Source organism: Nansenia antarctica, assembly GCF_963989245.1.
Source record: "Nansenia antarctica genome assembly, chromosome: 12".
Lineage (NCBI taxonomy): Eukaryota > Metazoa > Chordata > Actinopteri > Argentiniformes > Microstomatidae > Nansenia > Nansenia antarctica.
In genome coordinates, this window is record NC_137682.1 from 11,604,565 (window position 1) to 11,624,032 (window position 19,468).

The following is a 19,468-nucleotide window of genomic DNA, read 5'->3' on the forward strand; positions in this document are numbered from 1 at the left end:
TATCTTAGACCATCTCTCTGCCTCTCTGTTGTCTCTGCCTCACAATACGGTTTGGTCTCAAGGTCAACGTTTTATAAACATCTACCAGGACTTTTAGTAGAAATACACGACAGTTACTATCAACGTGAGTCACAGATCCAGACAGTGTAGTAGTGACTGATTTGCAGACTGCATTTCTGAAGTTCAACAGACGGTGCAATCGTCAATAATTATTAATGAAATGCTTAGAGCAACCCAAGCTTCTCAACAGTGCAGCAAACCACAATCAAACAATCAACAATGCAATACAATGTAATAACAATGCATAATAATATTGTTATTATTATTAATAATAAGAATAATAATAACATAAGCTAGCTACACATAATCAATCACTGCAGACATCTAAGAGTACTGACTCCCACACACCCCATCTGGCTGGACATCTCTCTCTCTCCTCACTTTTCACACTTTTGTCCCCCCCCTTATCTCTCTTCCTCACTACCCCCACCCCCCACCCCCCTCGGAGAGAGACATGTGTGTCAGATAAATTGTGAACAGTAAAAAGTAGGTTTTGAACTGGAATTTGGGGACTATCTCTATGCAGCCTCTTATATGTCCTCTCCTCCCCTCTCCTCCTCAGGCTCTCCCATCTCCTACGGCCTTCCACCTCTCCTCTGCACTCCTTTCTCCCCTTATTCTTGCCCCCCCTTCATTCTCTCCCCCTTACACCCCGACCTTACCTCTCAGATCTGCCTCCCCTTTCTCCCCCTCCTCCCCCCCCCCTCCCTCTCTTGCCTCTCCACTCTTCCCTTTCCCACATCTGCATCCACTAAAAGCCTCCAGCTGTAATTTAATATTTGCATAACCGTCACTTGGAGAGGACGCAGCTTTCTTCATCTCTCCCTTCCCTCCCCCCATTTTCTCTCTCTCTCTCCCCTTTCCCTGCTTCTATACCTTTCTCTCTCTCCCCTTCCTTCTATTTCACATGCAAATTCCCCTCTTTTATTTTTTTATTTTCCAGCGAGAGATTAATTCCTGGAGCCATTCGACGCGCCCCTCCTCTGCTCCGGAGAATGAACTTCTGTGGAAGTTCAGAACACATTTTGTTAAATTGCAGTTTCCTTCCATGCTCCAGGAAAACAGAATGAAATGGAGGGACTTCTAAATCTGGCGTTCTATAGAGTTTCCGGTTCCGTGAAACAACCCCTTTACAGGAGCTGAATCTGAGGGGTGAAAGTGACCACACACTTTGCCTCTGTCGATAGCGATGATGCGGCTAGGCAGGAAACCCTCAGTGATGTCATATCTGAACATGCCTAATCCACACACAGACAACGTCATCACTATCTGGCCGTGTTCGAGTCGACAGAAGTAGGGACGTTTTCTAAACACTCACAGGATCATCAGAACAAGCCCACACGAACCAGAACAAAGGCTTAAAAGCTTAACTTGCTCACAAGTACAAGTCAAAGTACATGAAAGTGTTGTCTGTGCATGTACTGTAGAATGGACTTCTTCCCACACTTCTTGCACTGCACACTTCCTTTAATGAGAGTTGAACAACTTGATGCAGAACTAGAGGAAGTCTTCCTTTGCGCGCTCTCTCTCTATCTCTCTTTCTTCCCGTAACAGCATGCTGAAGGAGGCATTTTTGTGGTGGGGCCTCCCTACAGTTAGCAGACTAGCAATTAGCAGCTGGATTTGACTAGCGTAGCAATTAGATCGCTCAACTTAACTCTGAACATATCCCTTACATAGGTCACAACAACCAACAGCCTCAAATCAACTCTGAAAATAGCCCTAACATATAGAGGGCACCATTACATCGTTTAACACGTTGCTAACATAGGTCACAGTCACACATATGTTGGGTAGTAACTTAGATACCATGCTGTTTTATGTGTGTGTGTGTTTGTTTGGGGCCATGCTAAGGCCAGAGCAGGGATGATTCATGTAGCATGTTCGGGGAAACAGCCCTGCCCTCCACCCACCTAATATCTGCTTTTTGAGTTTACTTACTTACTTACTTACACACACGGAGTGAGAACCTAAAACACAAGAAAGTAGGATTACCAAACATCACATTGATTCAACCATGAAAGAGGCGACAGGCTGGACAGTTGGCAGTCGTTACACACACTCTCTCTCTCTCTCTCTCTCTCTCTCTCTCTCTCACACACACACACACACACACACACACACACACACACACACACACACAGCCGAGGGCAGAGAGGAATAACAACCGTGGAGAAGGGGGCACTATGTTCCAGTGGTCCGCATCTCAGCTGCTTGCTTTGGAGACGGTGGTGCTCTCTGACTCACTACACTCACTCTTTCAAGTCATTCGCATGACTAAGACCTACCGATTGACAACATTTCAAAACACACACACACACACACACACACCTGTAGCTTCAAAAAGTCATCACTCAGCGCTTTAAGGCGCTGAAGTACAGGGTCATACGTACATACGTCAAGCATCAATGCTCATGCAAATCAGGAACACACCCTCTTTCTCGCTCACACACACACACACACACACACACACACACACACACACACACACACACACTCGCACACAGAAATACCAACATACTCCCAGTTCCTACACACAGGCAGCACTGTCCTCCTATAAGCCATATCAATTATTTGTCCACCTGGTGATTTATCAGTCGTAATTGTTAAATATTAAACTGAACATGCAAATTCTCTTCTTTGTAGGAGTGGTAACAGAGTCATATATTGACAGAACATCACCGCACAATACCTTCTGATTGAGAGTGACCCAACCCATGAAGAAGAGGTTTAAAAGTAGAAAGTTGCCCCTACTACTCTTTGATAAAGGGTCAGATCTCGGTTCAGGTCCCCCCCACCTGTCCATGTCATGCTATTTCATCATGATCTTCAAGTCACAACAGATCCTAGATCAGCGATCACTCCTACTCTTAAGATGCTTTGTGGAAACTCACTGAAATATGGACATTGAGAGTAGGCTGGAGCCAGCGTTAAAGTGCTCAGCGGGCAGGGCTGGGGTGTGCCCTTTTGGTTCTGTTCCATCGGTTCCATCATGCCAGGAAGTCAGTCAAGCAGTTAAGCTGCTTTTAAGTCCCGTTTGAGCCTCATGTCCACAGAGGTTTGACAGTCCAGAATGGCATCCCCACATGGTCTACTGACGTGTCTTACACACAAGAAACCATCTCCTGTGCCGCAAGAGTGGCCTGTAGTAGAGCAATCTGACCCTAGGTACCTTGATTAGGGGGAATTTCCATGTCAATAACAATGTCTGTCCCATCTGCTGGACTTTGGAATCCCTGGTCAGACAAAAGAACATAAAACAGTTTGAAGTCTGCGGTTGTAGTTGAGATTGTGTGTGTATGGGGCGGGGGGTGTATTTGCCAAGGACTTAGCTTTTTTGCCGCCTTCACACCTGCTGAAACTTTGAGCATTGCAAGTCAACTATGGATATCTTCACACGCAGTATACAATGGCGAGTGCACATACACCTGCAAAGCAGCGAGCACACGCACACACAGACCTCTCTTTTGCTCTCTCCTCACCAATAACCACCAAGGCAGTATGTATATAAGTACACAAGTGTTCTTCGTCTTTTATTATTTCATGACACTAATTTCAAATGTACATCATATGGGTACCGTCCTCGTCATTTCAGTGTATCATACAGTTATTTACTTTTTCGAGCATATTCCAAAAACAAACAAAAAATAAAACCCCAAATCATAACACCCACTTTAGGAAACAAAACAAACGGACAATTTAAGACACACCGCAACACAGATAGCGAAAACATGACAGGGAGGGAATCATCATCATCATCAGTGTTCTTTAACTTCACATTTCCAACATAAACAAACAAAGCAAAACAAAAGGTAGTGATAATCATAATGTATCATATATATATATGACTCTGAAATCAAAACACAACAGAATAAAAGCGAAAATAATAAAAAGTGAAGTGCAAATTTCTTTGGAGGTTGGAATAAAGTCATAAGACATAAATAAGTTATAAAATAGTGACTATCAAAACAAAACGATGACAGAATTGACGAAAAGAAAGGCAGACATAACTTCTTTATTTTTTTTTTACTTCAAGTACGCAACTTCCTCAGAGCCATACATACATACATACATACATACATAGATAGATACATACATACATACCGTACATACAGGGCTCTGCAAACTGTCCATCATGATGGCACCAAAGGTTCTAGAACAACCACATTCTAACATTACCAGAACTGGGTGAAATACATGACATGATGTTAAATACACTAAAAGTTCTTGAGCTGCACTCGATTATGTTTGCCTGGTGCGATGGTGCTAAATTGATGTTCAAAAGACGCAAACTAACAGCTGAATCAAGTGCACGTCTAGTTCTTTCAATAATCGATGCATCTTTAACCCGGCTCTGAACATGACCAACATTCTAACTAGGATAAGAAGCAACTCTCGTAGAACCTTTGGTGCCAATATGGTGCCCGTTAAAATTAGACACCAAACTCAGTCTCTTTAAAGGAATGCTCAATGGTGTCAAGTGGCTTCATTTCACGTCTCGTCTCCATGAGCTGAGCAGCTTTGTAGATCTGAGCAGCTTGGGGAGGTTTAAGCGATATGCTAATCGCACTACCTTCTGATAGACCAGGTGAAATGTTCACCCCCCCTTGCTTATACCGATCCAATCTCCTCAGATCTACTCAAGTGTCTAGGAAGGGAAGGGCTAGGGGGGGGTTGAAAATGAAGGAGAGAGGAGAGGAGACGAGGTAGCCATAATAGACCATTAGGACGCACCCTGACTCCGGCCCTGGGCGGTTCCCACACAGCAGAGGCTAATGGGATACGTGCAGTCAAATCGGGTGGGCGGATCACTTCTTCCTCTGGAACACGTTGGCTAGCCCGACGGCGCCCGACGTGGTCAGCTGACCCATCTTGCTCAGGAACTTGGTCTTGGCGTCCTCGCCCACGATACTCGCCGCGATCGACACAGAACTGCAGAGAAAGACAAAACATCAAATAAAGGTATGCACCAATAGAAAGCAGACTTAGGTTAGCATGGGGATGTCTGTACTCTATACAGGCATTTCACCATCAAGCTAGCGTGCTCATAGTCTGGTTACAATGCTTTGAAGCTCATCGGGTCATGAGGGGTTTGACTTTACACTGATTGGGCAACCCCGTCTTCTTTTTTTTCTTTTTCTGAGTGGGGCAGTCCCACTCATATTCTTCTGTTTATTGTGATAGAGATAGTGGAGATATGACAGGAAGGATGGGTGAGAGAGAGAGAAGGGATGACATGCAGGATATGTCCGTGGCCGGAATCAGACCGGGAACAGTGCGGTTACGTGGTAAACGCTTAGTCCCCTACGCCACCTAAGCGCCCCACGACCCCCTTTTCTGATTGGGCTCTCAGGCTATCTTGTTCATCCAGCCCACCCCTGAAGTCTGGCAGCTTTGTACAGTTGCACTGATATTATACTGTTGGAAAAGGGATTCAATGAGAGGCAGAAAAAAAACACCTTCTTGCCAGACCTTGTAGGTGCGAGGGAATGCTGTATTACGTGCAGTCTGGCAACCAGGCTACGGTTTCTACTTAGGTAGAAATGTTTTGATGTTTTGAAATACTTGACGTACACCGTGGCTTTCCTGGCTTATTGAAACCTTGAGATAATGGAATCATTTGCAAAAGTGCAAAACACTTTTTGACCCAGGGATTTTCTCTGTGTCTCTCTCTCTCTTTATAAACATACTAAAATAACATTAAACGTGTTTGTCAAACAGCTTGTTTGTTTGTTCTCTCTCAAAAAAACAAAGATAACAGTTAAAAGCACTCACACACTATTTTCATTCTCAAGTACGCACTTCAAGGCTGGTGCATGGTAGAGTTGTATTACATGTGTCCCCCCCAAAAAAGACCCTATAGTCTGTTCTACAGTGACGAACCGTTGGACTACTTCCTCTTTTTTTAACAGAGTGACTGATGGGACAGATAACGTTGACAGATGGAGAAAGGGACTACTAGATAAGTAACTGACTCACAACGTCAGGCCTTATGACTCTCATCAGGCCGTGGTCAGTGTCTGAGACGTGATTGATTGTGATGTCATTCATTCATTCATTCATTCATTGATACCATTGTACCAGGACAATGAAATCCACAGTTGGTGGAGTATCTTTGGGAATCATTTGATGTAAACAAACCTATGTATTTGATTTCATATACAGATACAGTATATACACTCACTGAACACTTTATTAGGTACACCTGTATGGTTGTACACCTGTCAACAGTCCAGGTTGGTGGAGGTGGTGTAATGACCTGTCAACAGTCCAGGTTGGTCGAGGTGGTGTAATGGTGTGGGGGGAATGTTTTATTTTCAATCAATCATCGCTTGAATGTCGCAGTCTATTTGAGTATTGTTGCTCACCATAATGCATCCCTTCATGGCCACAATGTACCCATCTTCTAATGGCTACTTTCAGCTTGATAAAGCACCATATCGCAAAGTAAAAATCATTTCAAACTGGTGTCATGAACATGACAATGAGTCTAGTGTTCTCGAGTCTCAAAGGAATGTTTCCAACATCTTGTGGAATCAATGCCATGAAGAATTTAAGCTGTTTTGGGGAGGCCCTACCCAGTATTAGTATAATATTATATATAGTTAATATATAGTTCCTAATAAAGTGCTCTGTGAGTGTATATATAATGTATAGACTAATGTAAGGTTGAGAAATGTCAGAGTTATGTAGGAATTTGATATCTACAGTGCTACTATAAGCGTACGCATACCAGAACACTGCAACGGAATGAATATTACATTTAGATTTATTAACTGCATATACTGTGGAATGCAGTGGAGGCTCCTCCATAGAGGTGGAGGAGGCCTGGCCTCCCCAATAATTTGAGAGAAGAGAGAGAGATTTAAAAAAGCAATAATTATATTTTTTATCAGACACACAACATACAATTCAGAACAATACTTCATCCATTTCTAATATTTATCCTGCAGAACAGCACTCATACACGCGTGTGGCGGAAAAAGGTACTACACGGAGGCCAGGCCTCCTGTCGGAAAGTGGTTTCTCATAGAAGTCAATGTAATGCATTTTTTTTCATGGCAATATGTGATTGGCCAAATCACTGAAAATGGGTGGGAACAGGAGGCCTGGCCTCCGTGTAGTACCTTTTTCCGCCACACGCGTATGAGTGCTGTTCTGCAGGATAAAATAGAAATGGATGAAGTATTGTTCTGAATTGTATGTTGTGTGTCTGATTGACATAGTGTTTGAGTGCTTTTGACATGTCATTGATTGTATGTAGTATGTTGTGGTGAATGTTGTGAGCCTGAGCAGAAGGGACAATAGCTGCTGCAGGCGGACCAGAGATTCATGCCAATTGTTTTGTTTATTTGATGACCCATTGTGCAGGCAATAAAAGCTGCTTCATCCACCATCCTGAGAGTGTCCCAATCCCTTCAGTACCGCCAAACACAAATTAATAATTTTTAACAAAGACAGATAAGAAGAACAGGGAACATTCCATCGCGAGTGAAGCGAGCAAGCGGAAAAAAAATTGGCCTCCTCAATTCTGGAAGTCACCAGCCTCCACTGGTGGAATGTTAATGAATATGTTGGAAGATAATAATAATAACTTTTATTTGTATAGCTCTTTTCCTGCAAACGTTATATAGCTCAAAGTGCTCCAATCATTAAATAATCATCATTTAATTATTTAGTCATTTAAAGGCAATATTAAAAAGATGGGTTTTTAGTCTTGAACATATTTGCTGAGGTTGCATCTGTATGTAAACTGGCAGTGCATTTCACAATTCGGGTGCATAAAATGAGAATGCAGCCTCACCAAATCTCTTCTTTTGATGTTTAGAGTTTAGGGTAGAAAGTTTCAAAAGGACATACTATAACCGCTGCGTCTGTCAGTTTCAATGATAAAAAGAATCTTAGGTTATAATTTGAATTTGAACGCATGAAGGAAAAAAAGACAAGGACCATCCATTACAAATGAGGCAGAAAATTACTATGCATATGAGTTACTAGGCTACAGCAACAGAGTCAACTAGAGGTCTGAGTGCACAAACACACACACACCAAGTTCTGCTTTTAGTGCTTTTATGATCCAGAGACACATGTTCACAAGATGCAGAAACCTCTCTCAAAGACACCCACACTGGGCTCCGTCCCAACACTCTTACCCTCCTCTCCTCCCTAGCCACCCCTCCTCCCCTGGCTCTCTCTCTCTCTCTCTGCATTTCCCTCCATCTGTAAAAGACATCCACCCTATGGGCTCTGTCCCAACACTCTGTCCTAACCTTCTCCTCCTCCTCCTCCCACCCGTCTCTGTCTGTCTCTCTCTCTCTCTCTGTCTCTCTCTCTCCCTCTCTCTCTCTCTCTCTCCCTCTCTCTCTCCCTCCCCCTCTCCCTCTCTCTCTCCCTCCCTCCCCCTCTCCCTCCCCCTCTCCCTCTCTCTCTCTCCCTCTCCCTCCCCCTCTCTCTCTCTCCCTCCCTCCCTCTCTCTCTCCCTCTCTCTCTCTCCCTCCCTCTCTCCCTCCCCCTCCCCCTCTCTCTCTCTCCCTCTCTCTCTCCCTCCCTCTCTCTCTCCCTCTCTCTCTCCCTCCCCCTCTCCCTCTCTCTCTCCCTCTCCCTCTCCCTCCCTTTAAATGGCTTCCTTCCCCTCTCCTCCTCCCTAACCGCTACTCTAAAAGGACACTTCTGGTGGCCTTTATACCATGTTGTGACCCAGGCCTTAACATTTTTCATACGACCAGACTAACTGGTCTTTCTTGCCAGGGCCCAGTGGTGGTCAGCCAAGACCCAATAGGAAGTGGGGGACACAGTGAGTCTGGCTGAGCAGGGCCAGGGGTTGGGTGTGGAAAGCTATGTTACGAGCTAGCATCTGGGTTTCCCTCAGTGCTCAGCCCTAGGCTGGCCACGCTCTCTCTCTCTCTCTCTCTGTGTGTGTGTGTGTGTGTGTGTGTGTGTGTGTGTGTGTGTGTGTGTGTGCTAAGCAGCTGCGACCATACTGCATCTAGGACAGTCTTAAGTGCAAAACCTGTACAAACCAGTATAACCTAGGATAGGGGAGAGGACTGACTAGATCTGGAGGGGTGTGTGTGTGTGTGTGTGTGTGTGTAAGCTAGTTCTCACCCTTGTGCTTCTCCGATCCCTCTGTTCTCCACCTTTATTTCACCTTCCTTGATCATGGAGCTCAGGATGCCCTGAAACCAACAAGAACAAGAACCACACACACAGACACACACACACAGACACAGACACAGACACACAGACACAGACACACACACAGACACACACAGACACACACAGACACACACACACACACACACAGACAGACACAGACACAGACACACACAGACACACACACACACACAGACACAGACACACACACACAGACACAGACACAGACACACACACACACACACACACACAGACACAGACACAGACACAGACACAGACACACACAGACACAGACACAGACACACACACAGACACAGACACACACACAGACACAGACACACACACAGACACAGACACACACACTGTTCAAAGGTGCTTTGGGAATGATGGTTTCCTTCATGTCGTTCAGTCAGGACACTTTTCAATACGTTCCATAGAAATGAATTAGGTTTGGTATCACTGGATGACTCTCACTCTCATGTAGCTTATCGTTGTATTTCCTACGTGGTTCAGCTGTCAGCCTCACACCTGACGGCCAGCTATCCTCCTCCTTAAAGTGCCCTGCCTGAACCTACTAAGTCAACTTCATGTACCGTAGGTTGTTCCCACAGCTGGTGGTTCTGTGGTGAGGCATGTGAATAGGGTCACTTGCAGGTTAATTCCATAAGATTTCCACACCCAGACACAAATAGATTGCTGCTGGACCACGACCAGTGTGTGTGCGTGTGTAATGTATGTGTGTGTGTGTGTGTGTGTGTGTGTGTGTGTGTGTGTGTGTGTGTGTGTGTGTGTGTACCTCGTGTTCAGGGGAGAGCTGTTCCATGTCTGTCCTCAGACACCTCAGGCCCGGCAGGAAGTGATTCACCATCAGCTCCTCAGAGATGACTGCAGACAGGAAGTTAAAGACGGGGACAACTGAACTCCGACACTTCTAACTGGCCAACCAAACTCCCCACACAACACGACACGCATGGTTCAGGACTTAGGCACTTCAGTCACTTCACCTATCCATCCGCTCCCAATCGCTTGCGGACGTTGCACACAGCACACACTACTGACGATGTCACTCGCTGCCCCAAACATCTCTGCCAACTGGGGCCCGTGGGGGAGTGTAGCCATGGAGACCAGCGCTACACGAGACCCCCGGTACAGTCTGCTGTCAAAACACGGGACCCCCAGTACAGTCTGCTGTCAAAACACAGTTTCGGCTACTAAAGACCCACAGCCCCAAGCCTCAGCCCGGTCTGTGTGTGTGTGTGTGTGTATGTGTGTGTGTGTGTGTGTGTGTGTGTGTGTGTGTGTGTGTGTGTGTGTGTGTGTGTGTGTGGTGGCACATACTGTATAGGTCACTAGAAGGGGAGGTTGGAGAGGAGGTTACGCCCTTGTGGAACCACCCCATTCTGGGAACTCTCTCTCCCTCTCTCTCTCTTTCTTTTCTCTTTCTGCAGGGCTGTGGTCCCTCTCTCCACCCGGCCAACCCTGTAATTACCCTCTAGCCCAAAATGGAGGGAGCTTGTTTTTCTTTCTCAACTCGCCAAGCAAATACTGCAGCAACACAGCGAACTCACTCACACTCACTCACACACACACACACATGCGCACACACACTCACGCTCACTCTCACGCACACACACACACACACTCACACACACACTCACACACTCACACACTCACACACACTCACACACTCTCACACTCTCACACTCTCACACTCACACACTCTCACACACACTCACACACTCACACTGTTAAAACATAACAAATATCAAAGACACTGGTAAATGCCAGGGACCGAGAGAGTGTTCTCACACACAGACACACACACACACACACTCCCACCGACCCACGTCTATTTACCATGTTATATTGGGAGGTCAGATATATCACCCTGATTGAGGCTGGACAGGTCCAGTAAAGCCCTGAACCACAACATACTGATCTCTTCAAAATGTGTACACTACTGTGACCACCTCTTGACCTTCAAACACTGTTATTCTAAAGACACTGACTCATGACTATAAAAGTTTCATATACAAAAAAAAATGAAAAAAAGAAAAGAAAAACTCCCACTGAAGACTAGCCAGCTCCAGTTCTTGGACCAGTTCTTCAAAAATACAATTATCAGCAAAGACATGTGCACAAACCAGACTATAAACTATGCTTTTAAGTGGATTCCATTTTTAAATCGCCCCTTTAAGACTTGACAAGGTAAGACATTTGCTCGCTGGTTGCTCCTTGAGTTTTATCCTTTGGGTGTGTGAGCTTATGTAAGACACACAGACACACAGACACACACACACGACACACACACGACACACGCACACACACACACACACACACACACACACACACACACACACACACACAGAAAATGAAGGATACAGCAGCAGGACAGGGCGCTGTAGGCCTCAAACAGCTGGGTGGCGATGTCAATCCTCTTAGTCTCCTGGGCTTGGCTGTTGTTCCCCAGAGCCAGCTTGTGGAGGTGAGGCAGCACGACTGAAACACAAACACACTCATATCATCTGAAACTTTTAGTCAAATAAGATAACACTTTTGGAGTATAGAGCCAAAAGAAGGAGGAATTCTTCACTGTCCCGTTATTTCCATAGGGGACTGCATACTACAGTTGTTAATAGTAGCTAAGGTGAGTTTTCAAGCGGTCTCTCTCTCTCTCTCCACTCTTCTCAGCGAGTGGCTTACTCCTCTCCTTAATCATTTTTGCACTGCAATTTTGCTGTTGTGTGCAATGGATAAAGGCCCGGCCGCTTTCTAGAATTATTTTCTTACAAAAATTCTTTCTTTACAAAAATGTCTTCAATATCAGGCTCGGGGTCAACTTCTAGTGTGTGTGTGTGTGTGTGGTACTCACACTCGTCTCTGAAGCGTGGTTCAGCGTTGGGTCCCACCCTACCGAAGGTCCTGATGATCTCCATGTGCAGAGAGTGCTGGTCCTGGTACTGAGGGTCCTCTAGGAACGAGGCTAGCTGCATCTTCACACGCTCCAACAGCTGACACACAGTGAGGAACACACACACACGCACACGCACACGCACACACACACACACACACACACACACACACACACACACACACACACACACACACACACACACACTCAATGACTGGACCATTCACTAAAGCCCACAGTCTTTATCCGGGATGGGAGTTGTCACTTAGCTGTCTACTACCCTTAAAGTGGAGTTACCGCCCAACATCCAAATGTAACAAATCCACAAATGTAGTCTAGTCACAAATCAGGCTTAATGAGTGTAAAGGTTATGGTAATGAACTTGTCAATCAGCCGCTACTGGATTCCATAAATAACTGAGAACTGCCACCAATAACCACTAGCATAACCAAAAAACTAAAAACACTCATCACAGGACACGTGTGAGTGTGTGTGTGCATGTGTGTCCTACCTCTTTCTGTGTGACGGTCTCCATGATGGTGCCAAAGGCAGGAATAGTGGATATCCTCACTGAGCTAAAAGTCAGAGAGGAGTTAGCACCGGCGACAGCTACAGTAGTGCTTCAACCATAGATTTAGAATGAGTAGAAAAGACAAAGTTCCCCACTCCACAGATTTGGCCATCGCTTGCCATCTAAGTATGCCCATTTTTTCTATACCTTCTACACAACACAGAGGAAGGCAGATATGAAAGAAATTCAGATTTGAAAAAAATGTAGAGATGCCAGATGCTTAGAAGAAGCATCCATTCCAATTGGTACTGAACTACAAATATGGCCGCCGCTGCACCCACCACCGAATGCTGGTTAGAATGGGAATGCCAGTTCTACTTACTCTAATCCTCCAAATTCTTCAACAGTACTAAAAGGATGCGGTGACAAAATACAACAAAAAACACATCAATCAACTCAAATGAGATCAGGTGGTATAAAGCGAGGTTAATGGTTGATGTGAGGTCATTCGGCGGTCAGCATGGATAGGGTGGAGAACATAATGGAACCGGAGCGGATGGAGAGGAGAGGGAGGAAACAGGATGGGGGGGGGGCTGCGTCCCAATCATCTAATGTGGCTCCCTGTTCCCCATGTCCTGTCCTTACCATCCCTACTACCATCTGCACTGATGTGAAATGACTGGGACAGGGTGAAGTACGTATGTACTGAAGAAGCACAACACAATGCTTTTTCACCCATCAAGCGTTTCCAGTTTCGGCACAGAGGAAGGACAGGACGTGAGGAGAGGAGAGGAGGAAGCCACTATAGACCAAATCGAGATTGCGACCCGGGTTTTTGGAAGATTAGGGTGAAATCTCAAGAGTCTCTCTTCAGTCTCCTCACGTGCTCCCCCGCCTCCCCCACCTCCGTCTCCTTCTCAAAACGTATCGGAGGACGACAGGATCCGAGGTTCCTCCCCTCAGGCCTTTTCCTCCAATGCGTATTGGGGAGGAGAGAGGCGGTGTGAGGAATCGGAGGGGGGAAAGACTTTTGGGATGTCAGCCTTTTGGGAGAAGGTCATGTTCTACGTGGGGTGTTGACACTCACAATTCAGGCCCGTTGGACAGTGTTATGAGGGCCGGGGCAGCCCGACGGTCAACTAAGGCCTCACTCATGCCTCGGAGAATCAACTGCAAACAGCCCACCAGAGAGAGAGGGAGGGAGGGAAAGCAGGGAGGGGGAGAGAGAGAGGGAGGGAGGGAAGAAGGAGGGAGGGGGAGAGAGAGGGAGGGAGGGAAGAAGGAGGGAGGGGGAGAGAGAGGGGAGGGAGGGAAGAAGGAGGGAGGAAAGGGAAGAAAGAGAGGGAGAGTGAGAGCATGAGAGAGAGAGGGTGGGAGAGAGAAAGAGGGATGGAATGGGGGGGGGGAGAGAGAGAGGAGTAAAGACAACCAACCAGGACCTGTAGGGTGGGTAAGGGGTGGACTGCTAAAAGGGGAGGGGTTAGGAGAAGGGAAGGGGGCAGGGGGGGGTTAGGGGGTTACAGATGAGCATGCTGGGACGTCTCCACATGTAGCCAATGAGAGCGCTACTCTGTGTTAGCGTTGCACATTGGCGATGCATACAGGGCGAACGGGTAGTAGTCACAAGATGGTCATGCTAGAAAGGACACCGGGTTCAGGGTCAAATCTCAAGGTAAGGTTAGGGTGTAGAAAATCAACAATTTGCTTGTCAGAAAGCACCATCGTTCTTTCTTTAACAGAACAGCCGTGCTTTTTTTACCTACTAAAAGAGCCTCTTTACAATGCTCAAGCTGCTATTTACACAAAACGACCACTAGTTGGCCGGTTGTAAATTGGCCTGCTTCCTACACAGAAAAAACTGCAAAATAGCTTTATACTAGCTTATCCTGATGTGATTTTGAAAATGTAAGGATACTGGGTGGTAGAACACACATATTTAGGAAAAGTCATGAAAGGAGGGTCCTGAAATTTGATTGAGTGCAAAAACACTTTTCTTTACTCAAATGACCCCTCACGGCTGTTCTCGTGTTAACAACGCTATCCTTTCTAACATGAGAACACATCATGATGACGGGCTGGGGGTTCAGTGACGCAGGCTGATGAGGAGACGAGAGCGGGCGGTGGTGAGTGCTGCACACTGATGATGTGGGTGTTAGTGACGGTGGTTATGAACATAAAACAGAAAAAACGCACACGGTCAATCACACCTTGACCACAGCTAGACCAACCCCAAAGAGCAAAGATATTGCAGTCAGTCACACGTTGGATGGGGACTGAATGTGTTCATTCAAGCCTGTTGTTGGGACTTTTGCTCTTATGAAATGGAAATTTCCACTGGTATGAATTTTGAAAACAAAATCCTTTGATTAAGCCGAAATAGCTTTTCAAACTCTTGACTGTTCAATTCAATTGTCACCATGCATTCTCTATGAGCACATGCAACCAGGCAAAATAGGAATTCTTGAAAAACACAGATTTCTGCAACCAGAAACATAATTTCCTTTCCCTGTATATGTATATATATATATCAGGTGGGACTATATTAGCCTGTGGCGGGGTCGGTCCTTGTGAGGCGAAGGTGTGGCGAGGTGGCGGAGGGGTATCGGGCGGCAAGAGTGTTCCACTTACATTTCGGGGTCACTGGAGAGAGTGATGAGAGCGGGGACCACCCTCTGAGCTACCAATGTCTCATTCACCCCCTTCACCAACAGCTGATTGGTACAAGCCAGCCGTGATGTCACGGGCCAAGGCGGGTCATGGACAGAGCGAGCAACAGTGTCATGGCAACACCGCCGGGCGAGAGAGGGAAAAAAAAAGAAAAGAAAGAAAGAAAAAGGAACAACAAAAAGAAGAAAAGAAAGAAAGTGATATACAACGACAAAGAGTAGCAGCGGCAAGGCAGGTAACAGTACGTATGTCACGGGAAGGCCAAAGGAGCGCACACGCTCGCACACACACACACGCGCACACACACACACGCGCACACACACACACAAATCATAAGTGACAGGCCAAGCAAACAGAGCTGTACAACACTGCTGAAACATGGTGGCAGTGAGTTGCCCCTAACCACTGATTCAGGGTCAGATATCTTGTCATCTCTCTTAACATTTAAAAAGATGATACAGGATTTGTGTTGATTTTCAGCCACTAGTTGTAAAAGTCGTGCCCAAAGCAAAAATGGGTCGCTGTGATTGAACAGAAAAATCATATAACCATATAAAATAACATTTAAGCCAAAATGTATAGATTGAGCAACACAAAATCCTGTAGCATCTCTTTAAAAGGTTAGGATTGGAGGCTAGGGAAAATCTGATCCTAGATCTGTGCTTAGAGGGCAACTTCAACCAGGAGCGCTGAATAATGGTGGGAAGACTATACTACTATGAGATGGTGACGGGGGGAGGGGGACGGGGGGATGTTGGGGAAGGGTCTAGACCACTAGGACAATTGGGGGGTGGAGGGAATTCAGTGCTGGACCACCCCTCCTCAGCAACAGTATACATCTATATGGGGGGGGCCTGGTTCCATTCCAGTCCCTAAGCTTCTCCCCTATCCGCTTCCCTTTACGGCGCGACACAGATCTGAGAGGACAGGACAAGACGGGTGAAAGCGGTATGGCGGACGCTTCATGGCCATCACCATACTGCTGCATACCTATCCAGTATTTCCAGGTCTGTGCGCACTACAAGGGGTTAGGGCTCCAGAGAGTGAGGGTCGAGGGACGGAAATGGAACCAGGCCCCTAGGCATTTCTAAAGGGGAGATACAAGGGGGCTGCTACATGGGGTGCTTTTGTATTAGTGAGCTCAGAGACAACAGCAGGATATCACACGCCTGTATATGGATCACAGGGGCTATCATATTTCATATTAGACAAGAGCAATCGCAAGCAGGGCTGCTACAGGGCAAAAAGACACACAGGCATTTCATGTAGGGGGGGGGGGGGGGGGGGTCAAGCATTTGATTGACATATGATGACGATTTACTGTAATAACATACTAACTAAAAGTATGCACTACAGGTCAATAATAATAATAATAATAATAATAATAACAATAATATAATCCGTAATCAAATTCATCTTCAGACTTAAAACATAAAAATGGACAATGCGGTATATGTCGCTGATCAGTGAAAATAATGTGTGTGTGTGTGTGTGTGTATGTGTGTGTGTGCGTGTGTGTACCTCAAACATGCGTGCAGCGGTACAGCGGACCAGGGCTGACGTGTGGACCACACCGTACCACAGCACTGTCAGCAGCATCTCATGATACACCGGGTTAGCCCTGAGAGAGAGAGAGAGAGAGAGAGAGAGAGAGAGAGAGAGAGAGAGAGGGAGAGGGAGAGAGAGAGAGAGGGTAGGAGAGAGAGGGAGAGAGAGAGGGTAGGAGAGAGAGAGAGAGAGAGAGAGAGAGGGTAGGAGAGAGAGAGAGGGTAGGAGAGAGAGAGAGAGAGAGAGAGAGTAGGAGAGAGAGAGGGTAGGAGAGAGAGAGAGAGAGAGAGGGTAGGAGAGAGAGAGAGAGGGTAGGAGAGAGAGAGAGGGTAGGAGAGAGAGAGAGAGGGTAGGAGAGAGAGAGAGAGAGAGAGGGTAGGACAGAGAGAGAGAGAGGGTAGGAGAGAGAGAGAGAGAGGGTAGGAGAGAGAGAGAGGGTAGGAGAGAGAGAGAGAGAGGGTAGGAGAGAGAGAGAGAGAGAGAGAGAGAGAGAGGGAGAGAGAGAGGGTAGGAGAGAGAGAGGGTAGGAGAGAGAGAGAGAGGATAGGAGAGAGAGAGAGAGAGAGGGTAGGAGAGAGAGAGAGAGGGTAGGAGAGAGAGAGAGGGTAGGAGAGAGAGAGAGGGTAGGAGAGAGAGAGGGTAGGAGAGAGAGAGAGAGGGTAGGAGAGAGAGAGAGGGTAGGAGAGAGAGAGAGGGTAGGAGAGAGAGAGAGGGTAGGACAGAGAGAGAGAGGGAGGGGAGAAAATGGAGGGATTGAATGGGGGAGGAGAGAGAGAAAGAGAGAGAGGGTAGGGGAGAAAATGAGGGGATCAAAGAGGTTCAAAGCGCCATTTCCCCCCACAGTTACCCCTGAGACGCTGTCTAAATGGACTGACTTATATAGCGCCTTCTTCCAAAGCGCTTTACAACGGCCTCTCATTCACACACATTCACACACCGATGGCGGCAAGCTACCACATGCAAGGCGCCGGCCCGCTCACTGGAAGCAATTTGGGGTTCAGTGTCTTGCCCAAGGACACTTCGACATGTGGCCAGCCGGGGCTCGAACCGCCAACCTTGCGATCACTAGATGCCGGCTCTACCTCCTGCGCCACAGCCGTCTGACATGACCATACTCGCCAACCCAAAGGGGAACATGGTAGTACATCTTATAAAAAAAGAAACGGTAAGAGGTGACCAGGACCACCCTGTCTTACCCCAGCTCTACGAACGAGGCCTTGAGACTGTCCAGGGGGGCTTTGGAGAGAGACAGCGTTGTCATGACGTCCTCTAGAAACCCCACCAGCAGCTTACGGTCCTCCTCCTGTCAGGAACACACACACACACACACACACACACACAGATTCTAATACCGTCGTATATGGTGGAAAACATAAGGGAAACGTGACGAGGGAACATACACACACACTCACACTCACACACACACTCACACTCACATTCACACACACACTCACACACACACTCACACTCACACTCACACACACACTCACACACACACACACACACACTCACACTCACTCACACTCACACTCACACACACTCACACACTCACACACACACACACTCACACACTCACACACTCACACTCACACACTCACGTTACCTGATTGTAGCATGTCAGTACTCCTGTCGCGTAGATGGGAACTGTGGCCTTGGTCAGAACATCATTGCATGCTGAGACATCTGTAGAGAGAGGGCAGAAGTAATACAGTAAATTGACAAGTGCACACAAAGGTGCTCGCACACCTTGTTAGAATCCAACTGTGAAGCCTGGAATAACCACCACTCAAACCTGCCCTTAGTGGGAGTGAATCAGAGAAGTACTTATATAGCGCCTTTATCCAAAGCGCTTTACAACGGCCTCTCATTCACCCATTCACACTAGGGCTGCACGATTAATCGATTTTAAATCGAAATCGCGATTTTAAATGATGCGATTAGCTAATCGCAAAGCCTGCGATTTGCCTGCGATTTTTTTTATTTTATTTTTTTTGTGCTATTTAGCAGACGCTTTTAATCCAAAGCGATTTACAATTACGAATTACAGGGACATTCCCCCTGGAGTAACTGAGGGCTAAGTGCCTTACTCAAGGGCACACTAGTAGTGGTGTGGTTTCAGGCGGGATTTGAACTCACACAACCTTCCGATCACAAGTCCAACTCACTAGACCACCACTACCCGTATGGGATACGTCATACAGCGCGTCGGATTCAACGTCAATGAACGTCAACGTCAATGAACGTCAACAATGAACGTCAACAATGAACGTGAACGTCAATGAACGTCAACGTCAATGAACGCACACCAACAACATCGCATCGTATTTTTTGAAAGTGCCCTTTTCCAAACAGCTTCCAATTAAGCTTTCCTAGATGGTTGTGTGAAACAAACCACCTGAGTCAGTTAGTAATGCTCCATCACATGTTTTAATCTGAAGCTTGATTTTAAAGCAACCCAACTTTAAAGCAACCCAATGTAAGTTTAGTTCTTTCACTCGTAGCTCGGGCTGTGGGGGTGCTAGAGGAGGGAGCCTCTAAGTCCCCTGAAGACGTACAAACAAACTGCACGTTGATACGACCTTCCTAGCCGGAGATATGGCCACACTTTACAAAAACCT

General features: G+C 46.5%; 1 protein-coding gene across 3 annotated transcripts in view; it reads right to left on the bottom strand.

The window, feature by feature from the left end:
• Positions 1–4,254: 4,254 nt before the first annotated feature.
• Positions 4,255–19,468, bottom strand: part of relch (RAB11 binding and LisH domain, coiled-coil and HEAT repeat containing) — a gene marked incomplete at its 5' end in the record, with an annotated part of 46,951 nt that continues 31,737 nt past the window's right edge. For all 3 annotated transcript variants that reach the window (XM_080543270.1, XM_080543272.1, XM_080543271.1), the window contains 10 exons: positions 4,255–4,992; positions 9,166–9,236; positions 10,010–10,098; positions 11,596–11,712; positions 12,086–12,224; positions 12,636–12,699; positions 15,264–15,346; positions 16,824–16,923; positions 18,047–18,153; positions 18,454–18,533. In XM_080543270.1, coding sequence (XP_080399396.1) covers positions 4,869–4,992; positions 9,166–9,236; positions 10,010–10,098; positions 11,596–11,712; positions 12,086–12,224; positions 12,636–12,699; positions 15,264–15,346; positions 16,824–16,923; positions 18,047–18,153; positions 18,454–18,533 — 974 coding nt within the window. In that variant the 3' untranslated portion in view covers positions 4,255–4,868. The remainder of the gene's footprint in view (positions 4,993–9,165; positions 9,237–10,009; positions 10,099–11,595; positions 11,713–12,085; positions 12,225–12,635; positions 12,700–15,263; positions 15,347–16,823; positions 16,924–18,046; positions 18,154–18,453; positions 18,534–19,468) is intronic.